This window comes from Varroa destructor, unplaced genomic scaffold (assembly GCF_002443255.2).
Source record: "Varroa destructor unplaced genomic scaffold, Vdes_3.0 BEIS01000006.1, whole genome shotgun sequence".
NCBI lineage: Eukaryota > Metazoa > Arthropoda > Arachnida > Mesostigmata > Varroidae > Varroa > Varroa destructor.
In genome coordinates this window covers 19,381,571-19,400,381 of record NW_019211459.1, presented here as the reverse complement: position 1 = coordinate 19,400,381, position 18,811 = coordinate 19,381,571, and the positions used below count along the sequence as shown (strand labels likewise).

The 18,811-nt window shown below is 39.7% G+C and overlaps 1 protein-coding gene and 1 long non-coding RNA gene across 4 annotated transcripts; one reads left to right on the top strand and one right to left on the bottom strand.

Annotated features, from left to right (window-relative positions):
• Positions 1–399: 399 nt before the first annotated feature.
• On the top strand, positions 400–13,551 carry LOC147754957 (uncharacterized). The gene is made up of 3 exons (XR_015329784.1): positions 400–540; positions 12,714–13,016; positions 13,432–13,551. It is a non-coding gene; the product is annotated as an uncharacterized LOC147754957 (long non-coding RNA).
• On the bottom strand, positions 1,741–14,736 carry LOC111252516 (uncharacterized). 3 transcript variants are annotated; one of them, XM_022810583.2, is made up of 7 exons: positions 14,615–14,736; positions 13,943–14,101; positions 13,426–13,524; positions 12,705–12,959; positions 12,378–12,459; positions 11,974–12,102; positions 1,741–11,547 (listed from the first exon to the last, which is right to left on the bottom strand). In XM_022810583.2, the coding sequence occupies exons 1-7, from the start codon at positions 14,693–14,695 to the stop codon at positions 11,276–11,278; spliced, it is 1,077 nt and encodes a 358-aa protein (XP_022666318.1). In that variant the 5' UTR covers positions 14,696–14,736; the 3' UTR covers positions 1,741–11,275. The 3 variants fall into 3 exon arrangements, with proteins under 3 accessions (XP_022666318.1, XP_022666320.1, XP_022666319.1); XM_022810585.2 differs by having other exon boundaries at positions 1,741–11,532; XM_022810584.2 differs by having other exon boundaries at positions 13,943–14,098.
• Between the last annotated feature and the right edge of the window lie 4,075 nt (positions 14,737–18,811).

The following is an 18,811-nucleotide window of genomic DNA, read 5'->3' as shown; positions in this document are numbered from 1 at the left end:
AGCATACGATCACAATAGCACAGACTAGATTTTAAAAAATACAGAGTGAATTTTCAACACTCGTTTAGCAGCTTCGACGATACCAAGGAACCATAGGCTTCAGCCATAGAAAAAAATGAGCTATATAGTTCTACTCCTGAGCTGACTGATTGGATTGTGTTTAAATGCACTGTCTCCCTGTAAGGCTTGGTCTCTCTAGCGATCCTTAGCGATAATCATGTGTTATACGGTCGTGTGTGTAAACAAGCCCACTTAGGTAACGTGCATTAGTCTAACGTCCTTCCGCGCTTTTGATCCGTGAAGGTTTGAATTTTCGGCTGTCGTCAGAATTTGCAACGAAGATATTTGGCGCAGAGCGGGAGTTCAGAGAGCCACACTTGTATTCGGTGCAGACCATATGACTGCAGCAGAACATTGCGTCGGAAGGATTGCACTAAAAAAAAGGCCAAAACGTGCATATCAGATATCCTGCGTTTAGTCTCGTCGTGCAAGAACGAATGTCTGAGGAAAAGTGTTATCGTCGCCCTTTTACCAAAATGGGTAAGCTGACAAATTTACTGAATGAAATCACTGAAGCCGATCACAACTGCTTCAACGTGCTACAGTTCTCAAATCAGTTACTAGTCTACTCGGTTTGCTCCAGCTTTTACTATAGCGGGTTAGCAATGAGAACACAACATTCATGCATAAGTAGGCAGTATTACATACTCTTTGGCCATAGCCGGCGCAAAATGCTTGACGGCGCGTGCGGGAGTGTTCAGCGTTGCTGATTACGATAGCGATCATCGTTAGGACCAGAAAACAACGGAGAGCACATTTGTAATTTAGACGCGTCATTGTCAGGGTGTTTTCTGCAATTTTCGACAATCAATAAGTGTCCTCGTTATATAGCTTGGGTCATCATTAATGCGTCAGGTAGGCGTATAGCAGGTTTTAGACAGGTGTGATTTAGGACGCAGGCGAGTCGGATTCCAGTACTAGTGCAGATAATTATTATCAGCGCTTGATTGTTTATAACTGACCTGCAACAAGGCATATTGGCCTTTTCTAGGTGTAGTTAAGCGGTACACATGACAAAACAATAACACAACTTCAAACAGTCCTCAGTGTTAAAGAGAATAATATCGAACCTCAGATTTGATTAACAGCCCGTGGTGTTTTCTCATTGACATCAACTGAACCGCTCGTTAGGTCTTCAACAGCAGGAATAGGACGCATTTGTATTCAGGAAATAAACGTGTTTGTTGCGGACAGGAGCTCGTTATAATTTTGCAAATTTCCAGTACAATACAATAGAGCATTGATTAACAGTACGGTTACGTGTTGCACGTATGATAATTTCGCAGATCTGCACCGTCACGCAATCTGAAGAGCTTGACCCGTAAAATAGTGATACATTCAAACAAAGCTGAATTTAGTTTGAATTAAGATAGCACTGCTTGAGCTGGCCGCTAATCACGCGTACTTTTCATGTCACTATTCGGTTTACTTTTCTTACTATTATCAAATGATATTTAGTTGGCGCCATATAACTTCAGATATCCCGGTCTGTCTCCTATCAAAATAAATTCTATTCAATATGCATGGGTGAAAAATCAATCAAATTAGCGGAAAATGAAAAATATTAGTTTCTCTAGCGGGCGGCAGGTGCTGCATTCAAAATGATTGCTTTGCTAAATGATTGTCAGAAGCCTAAAGTTGACACATAATGATCACAAATCGTTGGATTAAGAAACTCACCGTCTGGGCTTGTCGTCTTGCACAAAGAAATTTACTGAGCTTTTACTGAAACGTGCTCAATTCACCGTTTATGCCCAGTTTTCAATACTCCAGTTGTTTTTACTCAATATTTAGAAGTCTACTAAGCAAAGTAGGAAATTTGTCGCTTTTATCAAGAGGTTGTTCTTTGTAAATCCGCGCCATTGGCGTCAATCTGATCACCTGACCAGATATCGTTCAAACTTCTGTGTGACTCTGTCGCTGCGCGACATATTCATGTCCATGGCATTCCGCGCAAATTTGTTAGCATAATAGTATAGATCCCCCCTTCCCATCAGCTCTTTCTCCCGGAGCCTCACCGATTAGTTGCGCGACCAAAAACGGGTAAGTCCAAAGATTTATCTTGTTACCTACCCTAGTCGCGGTACCCACTCCTCAACTGAGCGAATTCATTTCAACCTCACGAAGCGTGAACTAGCTACAAAGCTGGACAGTAGCAGACGATCCGCTCATAATTTATCGTGACATGATCTTTTGCATATCATATACGCCAATTTGCGTGTTGCTTATCGAAAACATTCGCTATCACCTGAGACAGCAGATTGACGAACACTGAGAAAGAAATGTCTTGTATCTTTCATCGTCGGCAAAATGGCGGCAGCAAACTGTCGCCGTTCCGACCACCGGTGACATTCCTCAGTGAGATTTTTGTTGTTCAATGTCAAATCCGGTAAATGTCAAATCCACTTGGCACAACGTTGTTGGTGCTTACCATGAGCTGTTTCCTCCTTGCCGACTGGCTTGAAACATGCCGACGAAGAGGGTAGTTCGCCAGTGATTTATACCTGCCTAGCCGCCTTTACCTTGACAAGTTGCGGCAGCCGAAACGCAAAAAATGTTTGTGGCCATTTACTAGCTACGCCCTTGTAAAAATGTCAACTAACAAAACATCTGCATGAGTTAGCTTGACAGCATCGCAAACAACGAGTGATGAAATGAACGTAGGCGTCCAAGACGGTGGTTAACCTATATCGACCACTCGTTGACCAAAAACAACCATCTTTTCGAATGGTTCAACAGGAAAATGCGGTAACGATTGTGTTAAATATGTTCATATGCGCATGTTGGTTTGCATCCCTGATTATGTTGACTACATGATCAGAAGGCGTAAAGCAAATTAGACTCATTTTGAATAAAATTCCGACGCTATCAAAATTTAAGTGACGAAAGAAAGTCTAAAAAAGACGAAAAAAGGATCTAAAAAATACAATTAAGTTTTTATTTTGCTGCTCAGGTGAATAGTCTGAGCGACGTTATCGATGGATTTTTGTGAGAGAAATGTCTGAAACCTAACAATTTTTAAGCAAAAATAGAAAACATTATAATAAATTTCAAAAAATATAATGGCTCTAATTAGCAAGTCTTTTTCGAACCCCGGAATAGAGTACACACTAGAAGCTAAGTGCCAATAACTTCCGTAAGGAAAGCAAATATTTATTTCAACAGTAAACAAAAGGATTTTCCCCACGAGCGAAACGAGATACGATCACGTTAGAAAAATGGTCCCCGAAACACACAGCAGGTACGCATAGCGACGTGCTTACGTCAGTAAACAAGCTCTTGAATGGATGCAACTGGTTTGACTCAGGCTTAAATATAGCCAAAAGATGCCTATTCTACATCTGTGTATTGGGCTTCGGTTGAAGTTGGCCTTCGCGACGTCGCTAAAAACCTATCGATAGAATTATCATTGTCGGACGCGACCTAAAAGCCCGGAATATGGTTCTAAGAATCAATAATATGAGATAGGCCTAGGTTCGACAGTAATCCGTAGCGTTTTTTAAATAGCACCGTTGAAAGCCGGCGGTTGTACGAAAAAATCGTAATTAAAGGTGCAAAGGATCTTCAAACGAGCCATGTTATGAAGGATTAATATTCACAAAAATAAAAGTTGATTATCATGGTTTAGTTAGTTCGGCATCTATGAGCTTATCAGAAGCTAAGAGAATTGGACTATTTCGAAACTATGCATGTCTAGCAGACTACATTTTATAAACACCATTAAGCCTTTTTTCACATTTTAGTACGTTAAATTCTATCTATGACTCATAAGCTGATTGAGTGCTTTTAAAGAATATTGAGTTTAGAGGCAGAGATACTAGTCAGTGTCGAAAATCAAGGCTGAGTGATGAAAAGTTTGGCTAAGGAAGCTTAAGCGAACAAGCAGTCAAACCAAAATTTCGTTTAATTAAATGTTTGTTGGTGATAGTTGCCCGAATTGTCGTTTTAGTACATCACACGTAATTTTATATGCTTTGGGCTGGGTTCATGAGAAATCATCATCCTGAGCATTTTCGTTGTTATTGGATAGCACGTGCTTCAACGAATTTCATACTGAACCGACAAAGAGAGCACGTTTTCTGTGTCATATTTTGACTAAATGCCTCTGTGATCGTAGCAGCATGTTCTCTATTTTAACGTTACTGATCGCAATTTCAATTCTTAAAATCATTGCGCCAGTAACGAATTGTTGTTGCGCTGAAACCCTTCTTGCATTTCGCCAGCACATTTATGCTCGATGGATTTTACCACCATATTCATCTTCCAGAAGCGAGAACTTAAATAATATTTGTTTTCAATACTAAACAGCATCTTTGCCTCGAAACTTATTATTTTATGACGGCACTTGATTAGCGGACAGTTGTAGAGATCCAAACACTTGATGTGAATAGTTACCAACAAAATATATTGCTAATGATGAGTAGTTTGAACATATAGTTTCAGATAAGTTAATTACGTGGTTCAGTTGTTGTCGCTGTTACCCAGAAGCATACTTGAGAACAACCATCAGTGCGAGAAAAGGCAGTGGTAGTTATTAGGATGCCTGTACTGTGCTTCGCAAAGACAAGTTTTCTTTAGAATACTCAAAATCATCACCAAATACCAATAGCACATCTTGTGCTCTGAAGAACTAGGCAAGTTTTATGGCGGCGATTAAGCTGAACGCGAAGCGACGGTTCTTTTTCTTAGTGCATTCAACTTATTATTTTACCTCAACCATGTCATCGGTAAAGCAGACGTTTAAAGCCATTCCTAGCCCGTATTATATTTCTAACCGTGTTACTCATAATCAATTAATGCATTATAAATACAACGATTTCAAAAAAGTATTGATAAAGTCATTGGCGATTGTAGATTGAAGGCCGGACCGTGACCAGGATTACGGCGGGACACTGATCTGCCTGCCTACTATCTGCACGCCAAGTCTCAAACTATTAGAAAGTACAGCAAGCGCTTGGAAGTAACTTGTGGCTGTGCTTTATTTCCTTGGAAAATGCAAATCCAGTACCAGAAAAATAAAAAGTACGTGATTTCTTTCGGTATTAAAAACGAAACAGCGCTCAAAACTGGTACGAACGTTGCAAAAGGCTTTTAGGGACCAGGCTATGAGTCAGCACTGAGTGTGGGAGTATACAACAATTTCCCAACCCGTTAAGTTTTAAAAACAGTCCTCGTATTGCCCAATTTATCACAGCGAATAAAGATGAAACGTGGAATCTAGCAAATTACCCCCAAGAAACCTGAAAATGAGTGAGATTTTCCACACAAGCCACGCTGGACCATTCTGATAGATGATTTTAAAGGCGTAGTGACTCACTGCAAGAATTCCGCCTAAGTACAAAATATCGAACAAAATCACATCCATGAACTTATTAGGAAAATCTTAACGTACTCAAGAAGTCAAGTTTGCTCAAGCTTGTCAATACAGACGACGAGACGTTGCTTTAAGGGTATGACACGCAAAAAAAAGGCACAGTCATTCAAGTATCGTTTTGAACGATCATCCCATTCGTATCAAAAAGTCAGCGGTTTTTTATCGCCGACTTTCTTTTATTAGATAGTTAAGGGTTGTTGTGGTTCCACTACCATTGAGGAATATTACCAAACATTTCTAGGGGAATGGCTTAGCACTATTTTCCCTACGCCCTAATACGCCTAAACTCTAGAAGAATAAACGGTGGATTTTTCATCACAATAATATAAGGTCCACGCGCCGTTTTTTGTGCAGTAATATGAAACTGCCTTGGCGTCGTCACGGAATTTTATGTCATGCAAATCTTTAACCGCTTACGCTCAAGCGGAATTAAATACAAAACAAAAGCTGGTGGGGATAGCGAAGTTTCATAACCTAGTATGTAAACTACTTTCTAGATTTTTTTAAAGAGAACTGACGTCAAAATTGCTTCACACTCGTGACAAGCAATCGGATTCACTACGGTAACAGACTTTCGTGTTGTTCGATTTCGCTAGTTTATATGGATTAGTAAAAAAGTTACAATTTTCAAGGGACGAAATAAGAGATTGAAACAAGATACAAGAATCAGTTGTAAAGCCTTACGATATTCTGATGAAGGTTAAATTATTACAAAGTTTGTGAGTGAACAAAATATAAACGTCACTACATAGCACTTCGTTCTGCTTAGACCCAGTGCAGCTTTTAAAAGAAAAAGCATATAATCACTAATATGTCCGCGAACATATACTCTTAACTGATAACAATAAACAGTACAAGAATCATTCTATTTATGTTTTTTACGAAGCTATTTACGTTTGATGGAGCCACAAAATACGAAGTGTAAAGACACAAGAATTTTTACTTTAAATTAAAAGCTTTAGCTAAAATACAACGCAAATATTAGTTTATGTGCCAACTAAGTGTAAATCTGAACCTTATGTACATTTTAGTAACTATTTTTTTTACATAGAAAGCAAACTGAAGTCAATTATTTTTAATCATCATGTAAGCAGTAATACTATTATACTATATATATACTTATAGTATTATATTATTATAGTGTAGTATTATAGTGGTATGTGTTTTTCAGAGTTTTAAGTGTCACTGTTAACTATAAGAATTACATAAATGGCTTACTGGCTGCATCATTCTCGGTGCGACATTTTCATTGTTAAGGTATCACATCCCTTATAAAACTAGATCCTATTAAGAAATATCTTTCTCAAATTAGCTTGCAACAACAAAGGGTTACTATATTTTGCAAAATCAGATTTTAACGAAACATGGCCATTTTCACAAGCTAATATACTAAATTTGCACTGCAACAAAGTTTTACCAACGTTTACCCAGACGAATTAATGAATGTTCGTCTGAGTAAGCGTAAGTATTCTATAAACAACCTAGCACAAATACTATTACCCATAGCCAATAACTATTGAGTAGGATTAATTTGAAATAAATATTGGAACTAAATTCTCTCTCATTTCACTCAATTCCCGTGCACGAACAGGAAAAACATTGGTGATACCAGACAAAATATAGGCTCTTATTTTTTTATTGTTTTTATAATAATCATTAATAGTATTGTTACTCTAGGTACGATAATTCTCATAATTAGTTTGTTAAGTATACCATTGTAGTATTGACTCATATATCTTTTACACCAGCCATTCATTATCTGTCCACAGCGCAGTAGCACATCTAATACAGCGCATGATCGAAATCGATGAATTTGCTGATCAACTCTAGCGTATGTTAATCGCTATTCCAGCGGACCGTTAATTGAATTAGCTCCAAATTTTGCATGTCTTCCATTCTTACTTAGCAACCCCTCATACGAAGTCCAGTAGACACAAACGCACAGACAACGTTTATATAGCCGCTAACGAATGCTCATATAAAAAGCATTTCCATGTTTATACGCTAGCTGTAGCTATACCCCACACACCGTTACTGACTTTGCTTAATAATCTTTTAGAAGTTGTTAGATAATCGACAAACATTTTGAAGGCCATTAGATTGTGGCCCTGGAACTGTTAAAAGTACGTTTCGGACAAAAACTTGTTAAGTTAAAAAAGTCAACTCTAGGCGCATCTAAGTAAGAATTTATATGCGTCTATATCAACTTCGCAAAAACTCTCTCTGAGAATTGGCAGATAAACTCCGATATTCTACCGAAGAATAGCTTACAACCTCTTCTCCTTTAATGTTAACGTGTGTTATACTCTTCTTCGCCTTCTTGTCTTGCAATCATTTCCTGTTTATATACAGTTTTTTCCGTTGTATTTTCTTCTCAGTGTACCCACATGTACCTAGTTGCCTTTACCGTTTTCTGAGGTTTTTCATCCTATTTCTATCATTATTCTATCATTGTTGACTTTATTGGTCTCACTCAGGGTCATTATAGCGTCGAGAACACACATGTCATCAGATGTGGACATCTCCGCGACCACAGCAGCACGTTCGATGTCGTTGTTCTCGCCATTCTTCGACTGCTTCGCTACTCTTCACTCACCTATCATGTTTGAGGTCTTTTTGCCTCCTCGCTAGCATATATACCACCGGGAATATGACGTCTTATACATGAAGCATAATTCTTATGACCATAAGTGGAGTCCGCGTATCATCCACTTGTTCATTAGTAATGATGATGACCATCGTGATAGGCGTATTTTCGTTCACGTCACGCTCTACAATCATGGCAACATTTGTGTAATTCACAGACTTATTGTGCATTATGCAGTATCTGCTGTATCTGTTCCTCTGTACGAGTTGATGCAAGGACACAGACATTTCGATAGAAAACGACTAGAAGTACAGGCAAAGAGAGAAATAGCTGACAATCCACCGTCATTAAGAATGCTTTACACTGTAATGTAAAATGCGAGTTTTTGTATGCAGACTCACGTGTAAGATATATTCCATGGCTCTTGCTTAAGAATAGAAGCCAACGTGACGGTGGGCTACACCAAAAAAGTAACTGATGCAAATGCTCTTCATTTGATAGGCCGCACAGCAAAATTGGTTATACTCTACACCGTATAACTTCACGTAACCTGACGCGCACCTGAAGCAGGTTAACAACTAATGAAATACTTTAAATCAGTAGACTCATTTCTGCAAACTTAGGATATCAACCTGACATTACACTGGTCAACGGACAAACGTTTTTCTAAGCAATGGCAGCCACTAAGGTAGGGAAAAGGTAGGTTTCGCTATTAAAACTTGTCGGAATATATGATTAAATTGTAAATTAGTAGCAGATTGAGCGCAAATAATCGATGTATTGGTTTGCCAAAAAACCACATCTAAGAATGCATGCCCATTGAATTGAATGAAGATCCAAACACATTCATATTTTCGTAGTTTCAAGTCTGCCGACAAAATCACCCTTAATACACGAATATTTTCGCAAAACTCGGCCAGCACCCAGCATCTAAGAATATGCAAAGGCAAAACTTGACCGCATATTTCTGGAACAGGCTTTTCGTTCCGTGTTCCAATTGGAATTTTCGAAAAGGTCGCAGTGCAGCTTTTTCCGTTAGATTCTTCCCAGCGCCTGGCCAGATTCTTTAGATAATGACATTTTACTCACAATATGAAACTAAACACATCCAAGGATTGCCACCTACATAATACATATTCATGGTTTATGTAACCACAAAGATTAACATCATCACTAACAAGACTCGCCCTTCGACATCACATATTCCGTCTTGTTTCATTAGAATTAATAATAATAATAGAGGCCTACTCTATAAATTCGTCTACTTCAATTGATGTCCTCCGATCTTTTCTTCGCCTACTGCAATAGAGTATGTTGTATTGCTCCAATTAAATTGCAATACTGATTATCTTGTTTGCAAGTAGTAACGACCCTTTAATAGCGAGCTTCAGGCTTCGGCACTAATGCTTATCATTTATTAGAGGGTTACTATATTTGATCTCAACGATTGACTCTTCTACCGTCCATACGCCATCTACAAGTTCATCACGTTTCATCTTAACAGCACAAACAAACACATAGTAACACCTGAACAAAAAAATGAAGAACGCGCACCGCCAGCAGAAGCATCTATAGAAAGCCTAGAATATCATCATCACCATTATATCATAGTCACCGGGTCCACCCAGACATGCAAACCCAAATGCTAAGAGGTGCGCGGAATTGTCGATATGAAACGATGTTTCGTCTATAGCGGTTTTACCATATATGCTTTACCATATTCACTCTTTACTTAATGAATGAGGCTTTAATATGCGACTGCGAAATTTATACTGCATAATGATTTATAGAAGAATCAAAAAAAATTTGGATTTTATTTTATGGTACATCGCGTTAGCTTTACACGCACGCACTCACTCACGCATAGGTAGCAAATGCAGTGTTCTACCCGACGCGTTGACTGGGGTTCGTCGCTAGCGTTGTTCGTATCATTAAACCTATTCTACAAACCACTTTGTCATCAGCTAAGCACTGACCCCCTTGAACACCATCAATGGTTTGGATGAAAAGCGCAAATCATATTCTTCAGAGAGTGATTGATTTATGATTAAGATCGTGTTTTTCTCAATAGAAGTCAATTGTCGGTTGCTTTGACCCCTTGTGCTGTGATATGTATAGTGGTAACGAGTTGTTTAACGCTTTTGTCAACTAGGGGACATGACTTACCGAGTACCCCGTGTCGATATTGTGAATTGCCGCGACACAAAATTATTTCGCTACACATACAGAGCCCGTACGACTGGCGGGTCTAATTAAAAAAGTATACTGTTAATTTCGATTTGCTACGTTTGCATCTGCCATCTTCACCTCCCACAATAGTCACTCTTACACTCACAAGGTTTATGTTGTATTAACGTCAGTTTGCGATAAACGTATCTCATGATATTTCCCCTACACAGATAACTGATTTATTGGTCAGCATAATCTGTTTTCCATATATTCATTTCTCTCTACATCAGTTTGATACTTACATGGATATCCCGCTTTTTCCTGGGAGCTGAGCAACTCCCTACGTGCTTTTTTACTTGCAATTACCGAGCATCAGCAATATACATCTACATTATTGTATAATCATTATCATCATTATAAGGGGTATAACCCCACCATTCAGATCTTCCTGAACAAGGGATGACGGAATAAACATCGTGCGCTAAATTATTGGAAACGTCTACTCGATCCAAAAAGTATCAAACGGCATCCCAAATGAACCCCGAGGCCATAACGCGGCCCTTTTGTTTTAACATGAGTCAAGCCTTGGTCGACGATAAGCTCGACAAACATATGAATTTACGCTATCGATATCCGACATCCGAGACTGTACTGGTATCGAGCCCTACATTTGAAGCGATAGATTTTCTGTATAGTTTTCGTTCACCGCTATCATCATATCCTTCGTAGTTGTAATTATTATTACAGCATTGTTGTTGCGTGAAAGAAATGCTTTTGGCCTAATTGTGTTGGTATTTTGTTGTTGCTGCCGCAAATGGTTTTTGTTGTTATTGTTACATCCGTCATCATGCTTATATCCGTTGAGCCTTTAGGTCTCAACAGATAGGCAGGGGGTGCGGTGGGTTCTCACATGAAAGCCTTCGAATGACAATGGTTTTGGGACGGATTCTACGTATATTAATAATATCGAGTTGGACGCGCGGTTTTGTTCCCTACTGTTTTGTTGGTGATTTTTTGTTGTTTTTTTTGGTTGATGGTTATTTCTGACATTCTAGATTGCTCATGAAACCTATAATCAGTCCGAACTAGATAGGTGGAGTGGTTGCTGGATTGGCAGACGTCGGACCTGTCGCATTAGCTGTGGTCAAGGCTGGACTAGTTTCCTGACCGATTATAAGTCCCTTAAGAGGCGAATTGAGCGTACGTAATGTCGGATACGGCGGTGTAGCTGGCTCGGCTGCTGAGCCTACGTCTAATGAGGAATCCAGCCGTTCTTCACTAATCTGTTCATCCATATCTTTTGACTCATCCTCCATATCATCACCTTCGTCAGCAACCTCATCTGTGGAAAAAAGGCCTAGGCATAATGAGTGAGATAAAATTTCATTGATATGATTAAATTCCTTTTCTTAAATAAGATTTATTAAACAAATTTGACATGCATATATAAATATATACGTGAAAGTTAGGTCTAAAATGATATTTTTCTTTTGTATATTCACTTTCCAAAGGATGCAGCCCAAAGGATTTCGGTCAGATTGAAAATACTCTTCTGGTTTTCGTAGCGTTTCATTCCGAAATATTTTTTAACATTCTGCAAGTTACAAGAGGTGTCGGTTAAATGAAATTTTACCCAATTCAGTTCATCGAAATCATAATTAGTGTTGTCTATACTGTGGATGTACGCAACATCATATTTGCGATAACTAATGTAAGAGTCGTTAAGATCTTTCGCGCAATCATTGAACACCTTCGAATCTCTCAATCGAGTGACTCCACTTACCAGCTCTTGAATTAGCCCCGGATGCATCACTTGCCACGTCACCATGTCCTTGACTAGGAGGACTATCCGAGTCGGATAGCTTCAATCGTTTGTAGTCCACCAAACTGTCACCGGCCATTCCGTCATCACCTGATTAGACAATAGTCAATACTTTACCTTTTTGCTCAACTATGCGCAATACAGGCTTTTTTAAATAGAGTAACATTGACTTCCTTGGAAAGATTATAACCTCACTGTTATACCCATTCTATTTGAATTGCAAGCCTCTTTATTCGACATACATATGTATATATAGAATCATTTGAGCAGCAAAGAAAATACCGCGACATTGAGAGCACTCAGTAACGAAAATCGCACAAAACTAAAAGTAGAAGTTCTTTCGCCAAAGGGTGTTCGGAACTTACGCGAAATGAAGTTTGCGGACGATCGTTTCACGTTAAGGCCACTTGTTACTTTGTTCTGACAAATGCCAGAGAATTGTAGCCTCTAGAAGTTAAAAACATTTATTTAAAAACTTTTATTATAAAAGTTAGGGGTTGTTTGACTCAAACTAAAATCCTAGGCCTCGACACACAAAGTGCTTTTGATGTCAAGACCATCTCGAGTACAGTTTCAAGAAGAATGTAGATCTTGAATGTTATCATCAATGTCACACGTTATACTGTTGAATAACTTAATTCCAGACAAAATTTAAACTAGTCTTTTTTAAGTAAGTAAAAACTTGATCGTGCCTGCGTAAGAGTCGCTTCAGGCATAGCCGACGCATGGAGGTATTGTGGTAAACCGGGGTGACAAATCGGCGGAACGGATGGAGCATTCCCATGACATTCGAGTCCCCCAGTCCCGCAGCAGTCTCCTCCCGAGGGAACATCCGAATCGGACGAAGAGTCATGAGAAGCCAACAAATAAGTCGTCCCCCTCGACCTCTCCAATAATGCGCACGCAACTTCTGAATGCTTTGCGCTGACACCGTTGCGAACGACCATCTGTAACAGAATCGTCGAGCAGAATTAAACTCTCATGTCTAATCGCCAACTCTTTAAGTATAAAATTGTTTCAAGAATATACTAAGCATCAATTACAACAAAACTATACATCAATTACATCAAATACCTTAAGTTAAATCATAAGTGTCCGAACAACCAACTTTGTTATTTGACCAGTATTATTAGTAGGAATGTTACATTGTGCTTTCGTGTTGTACGTCTGGAACTTAAACCGTTAAGCATTACTTCAGACGACTGGCTCCTAGCATGTAGTGAAGGGCATCAATGTGCGCCCTCAAACATAGACCACCACGTGTATACTACGTTTATATAGATATTACCATCAGATAGAGTCAGAGTTGAACGAGAATATCTCCGTTACTGTTATGGTGTACAAATAAGATGGTTCTAATTTCAATGGACGTCTTCAACAAAAATTACATCAAAGTATGCTTCCTCTATTTACCTTAAGGGTCTTTCGCGGAACCTGAAAACACGGAACAGCTCGTTTACTCAACGAAATACCTGACCCAGTCAACAGAAGGTCTTCCGGTAGAAAATGGGCCTGAAAAATAAACCAACAAATTCGTTAGACTGTTTTCTTTCCGTCTGCTAATATATTCAGCTCAACGTATCACTAACATCTCTATTCAAATCTTCACGTTAGTTGCAGTTGATCGTATCAATAAAGAAAGAGATGAAGAAACTAAAATTAAAAAAAAAAACTATAAATGTAAACTGGAAATCCGTCCGCCTACAATTTTCTCTCTTTTGTATAGGAAGTTTTTCGTACACCTTCACCAAATTTGTATCGATGTCTCTTTTTTGTTACCACTAATGACGCTGAGAAGAAACGCAGGCCACGTGCAACTTATTCGACAAAATGAATCAGTGATGAATGACTGGTCAGCTAGTTGGCAGAACGTTAGCATATTCATATAGCGCATGTCCCCATATGATCAGGCATTATCGCCTCCATCTACCTTGCACATGAAGTTGTTTTTCCGGTTTCGAAAGCGTCGTGCAATGGCTGATAGAACGACATTTAAAAAGCGCATGTCACCCGGGACACGAAAGACCACATTTCCGCCGTTGGCCATCGGCATCGATGGAACTACAGTTCCATCCGCACCAGTTCCCTGCTTAGAAACAGATTTCGAACAGAATTCAACTATAAAAAAGCAGTTTTATTATCAATTAATTACAAATCCAAACACTTCTTCGAATCCCTAGATAAGAATGAACAGTTCGTGTTCCCATGAAGCAAAAAAGCACACAAAATTGTCAAGTGGCGAATTTTCGATGCCTAATTTGCGAGTATGTTAGTACACAATGCGTAGTAAGTAAGGTGAACCATATTAGCTTACATAATAGCTTGTCCAAAGATCGACACATTCGCGTCTATATACCAAAACGAATTTTTCCACGCAAATAAATACAGTTTTAGTACTCTAGTACATTAAGCTTGCTCAGTGCAGCAATCATCATAGCATGTTCTAGCTGTCCTACTTTAAATCAATCTCAATATATGTTAGAAACGAATTTATTCCGAAGGCCAATTTCTGCTTCCCAAGAAACGAAAATAGAAAGCTTGCCGCTTAAGTCGTTATCGGCACGGAAGTCTGATGTCACAAATGACGAAATGTGTTGTTTACCTGTTGCTGTTGTTGCTGCGTCTGTGCCGTCCACTCTCGTGCCGGGCAATCACGCACGTGGCAGCGTTCGGCCGCGCGCATTTCTACACCTTCAATGTGGGTCACTTTTCAACCGTGTCTACCTGCGGAGCGAAGCGAAGGTACAAAAAACAACCGTCACGTAAGCCGGGCTCTCTTTCGTAGCCTCCTTCTACCTGCCAACCAGTCGATAACCGCAGAGAAATTAGCCAGATACCTGAAAAATCGCGTATATACTGAATTACAGTTTTACAATCGTTTCATGATCCAAACGCACGTATTGTAATAGTTGAAATCTTAAGAAAGATTTCAATCATTGATTGATGTATATATGAAAGTATAGACGATAAGTATAAGTGTAGACGAACGATACTGCACTAAAGATGATTGATCACTCAGAAGCAATATAGAACTATCCGATGTCATTGTTATCATTTTTCTTTCTGTCCTCGTTTTGCTTTGACTAGCGGTTTCGCGAAGACTGCCTTTATGTAGTGGTTTCTTCTACTAACTTTTCATTTTAAGCATTTTTATATAATACACTTTTTTAAACTCCTTTACACGTTTTTTTGAAAATGCGTAATTATACATATACTCTGGTCTAATATAATTACATTTGGTACTGATATTAAGCATTGCTTCAGATACCGCACTACTAGATCTAACAATATTGTATTTATTATTCTATTATTATAGGTGAGTTTGTTTAATATTTTTTTTAAATATGTATAGTCGCAATATCCTAACCACAATAAGCCCAGATTTCTACACAAATTTCCCTCAAAGGAATCATCTTCTTTGCTTCGCTCAATTTTCGCTAATTCATCCGATATAGTCAAAACAAGGGAAGATGGAGCAATCTAGTAACAAATTTGCTCAGTTGTCAGAATCTTCTATAAAGGAGGACAACGTATTGCACTTTCGAAAATAGCACTTGTATTCTCCGACCTTGAATTCTTTTAACACTAAGGGAACATACCAGAAATTAAAACTATTGATGTTATACATCTACTATAAAAGATATCTACCAGGAACATGCAGAATTTGATGGTGGAGCAAACAGAAACTGGAAAATAATAGCTTCATGTTTCAACGCCCGACAGGCTGAAACGAGCTGAAAAAATTAGATCGGAATAATACCTCCTGATTTTGCAGCGTGTCCTCCCAAGAGTATCCACGACTCCATGTTAGGAGCTCATATGGGCTATTATTGCTTGCACCTTCGAATTAATCACAAAACATGAAAGTGATAGGCGCTCTACAAAATGATGACATATTAGACTAGCAATTAAACCACGGCGCCAATGCAAGCATAACCACAGTCAACATTTTTTGCTGGCAATACAGCAAACTCATTTAGCCATACGGATAGTTGTTTAATAACCATCTTTCAATTCAGATTCGGAGAATCAGGCTAAACTAACATTTACAGTTCGACAAATTACAGGAGAGCTACTTGCTACCAGGACTTCCAGCACTAGTTCTGTGTATTCTTGTAACATAATTTACCATGCCTACAACCAAACCTTGTTTTCTTTCTATTGTAACATGTAAAGACGTAACGGTTCACCGCAATTGTTAGAGAGAAGTTTGCCACGTGCCTTATGATAGCCCACGACTACAAAAACCAATAGTATTTAGTTTATTCCTGGGAAAATTTTTGACCAATGCCTTAATATTAAATAGTCTTCAGGACTGCTATCAGCACTGCAATTTTATTTCGGAGATAGTTCGCGCCCTTGGTAAACTCCAATAGCAACACGAGCCCGTAAGATTCGTCGGTGCTATTGTTATCGAATTCTCTTATGTAATTTTTACTTACCAATTCAACCAACACGTTGGCTTAGACTTGCAGAATTCACGACGACGACAAAAATTTACCAAGCGACTTCAGTTTTGCTCACGCGGCTGGGCAATCCTTACGCAAGGTAGTTAACGACCGCATTAGACAGAAAACAGATACGAAACTGAGACGGGCTACAGATTGATAACCATAAGTTCCACTCACCAGTCGCCGTAGAACGCAATCTGCATGCTGTGTGTCGAAGTTAGTCAACACCTGTAATGGTTCGGTGGCCGCAGACACAGTGAAAGCAGAGCAAATGTGCCCGCGATAGAAATGCAGCAGAGATTCTACGATCAACAACGTAAATACAGGTGAACGACCAACTGGCATGTGCTGCTAAAACAGCTTTAATTGAACACCAACAGGACGCCACAGCGATCAAATGAGAACGGGATTTAAACTTTAAATCATGCTTTTTCAGAATGGATAACTCAAATTACGGTCACCCTAGAGTCCACTTTCTCCCTCAACTCGCTTAATCGCTCGAATTGCCGCGGTCGTTTCTCCTCTTACACAATCTCTGGCTAACTGTGCGTTCTGTTGACACCATTTTGCTGATCCCCTTAATTCAGATATGGAACCAAAGGATCTCACTCAGTAGCCTGGGTGTTGACGGACTAAAGTTTCGCTTCGAACACATTCATGGTACCCGACTGACAATGCTGGTCAGTTCAGTCGCGACTCAGAACGATCCAGTCAGCGGTGAGGTTTGCATGCACAAAGAAACCGGCGTATTTACCACAGTGTGTGGTATATCCCTTGACGGTTCTCCAGACCGAAACGATTCGATTCCTTTGGTAATCGCAACTCGTAGTCCGATTACTAGTGGTTCCTGCTGCAACCATGTAGAATGGCAGTATTCGACGATCTACTGCTGATATCAACACTGTCCAGACACTAGCTACCCGCTGTGGGGTGTTATCCGTGCAGGAGTCGTTACTATCGTACCCTGCACCCTTCGTATGATTACCATTCCTGTGACGAGTAACTATTGTTGTTTTTGATGCTGCTGCTGCTTTTACCGTTGTTGTCCCCGCCGCGGCAGCACGACCACGGTCGGCAAGTTTGTCGGTTAACTAGCTCGTGTGGTAAGCAGAAGCCTGAACAAAAGTAACTAACCGTTCGCGATGTATTTTCGAGTACCTAGCCGCAAAGGTGAGGGCAGACAGCACGGTCAGTTATAGGACTCGGTGCGGCACAACAGAACATGAAAAAGATGAGCAGCAGCAGGACGGTGGACAACAACAGCAACAATAAGGACAACAACATCAACCGAAGACATTAAAAATACCACCAGCAGCAACAGCAGCAGCAATCGAACGGCACTAGCGGTTACCGCAAGAGTGGCGCAGCACCAGCAGGCAGCCAGTCACCCGCAATTGAGTAGAGTGCGAGTAGAATGTGCAGTCTTGATTTGCTGGTGAGATGGCATGAACACAGGCAAAGCTTGTCCACCCCCAGGCCGCTGTTCCGATGTGATTTCACTGTTGCTAGAGATTATACCGCAGTTAACACTGTCGTTGCTGCCGTTGTGACTGGTCAATAACAAAACATTGACACTCTTGAGAAAAACCCAGACACAGACAAGTGAGAACGGATGGACGGGCGGATGGACGTGCGGACAGACAGACAGGCAGGCAAACAGGCAGGTCGACGGCTTTAGCGGCCGCACAAATAGGGGACCACGATGACAACTGTAGCGGGGGTACGACTGGTATAATGCTGGTAGCAAACCGTTGAACGTACGATTAGCTTCACCATCAGCAATACGGAGCGCACAGAGGTAACGATGACGACGACGACAACAAATGACTGTGATGGCACCAGCAATGGTAGCGCCTATGACAAAAGAGAGAGGTTAGCAATGCGCGCTAAGTTACGCATATACTCTACTCACAAGCATGTTAAACACCCATACGGCCAAATACAAATTGAGCAATAACAAACCCAACCAGTATCTATCAGGCAGCAAAATAGCGTCTGCATGTGCACTATCGGGGTCGAACTGGTGAGGGAACGAAAAGGCGGGAAAACTCAAATTAGGAAAATAGATCAGACAACCGTGCAAAGCAGTAGGAAAATTTGCTTTAGTCAATAGGCGAATCATGTCAAGAGAACGATGAAGTGGATATTCATCCATCGTGTCCGGATTTTTTTTCTGTATGTCTTATCATTATATGTCGTAATAAGATTTAAATTGGTATTGAACTGTAACAATAGTAGCTTTTATTTATCTATAATTTTTGGGTGCAAGATTCAAAATACATAAGATACATGTTAAACTAAAAGTAGAAATAAAAGAAAGTTGTTCTGAATTATTCTATATATATATA

What these genes read in the sequence shown, in the direction of transcription:
- LOC111252516 (XM_022810583.2), bottom strand. Translation starts at nt 14,695, where the DNA reads ATGCGCGCGGCCGAACGCTGCCACGTGCGTGATTGCCCGGCACGAGAG. An exon ending in AAAACAACTTCATGTGCAAG is followed by an intron (nt 13,525 to 13,942) that starts GTAGATGGAGGC and finishes TTTATTTTTCAG; the next exon opens with GCCCATTTTCTACCGGAAGA. An exon ending in CTGAAGCGACTCTTACGCAG is followed by an intron (nt 12,460 to 12,704) that starts GCACGATCAAGT and finishes TTTAACTTCTAG; the next exon opens with AGGCTACAATTCTCTGGCAT.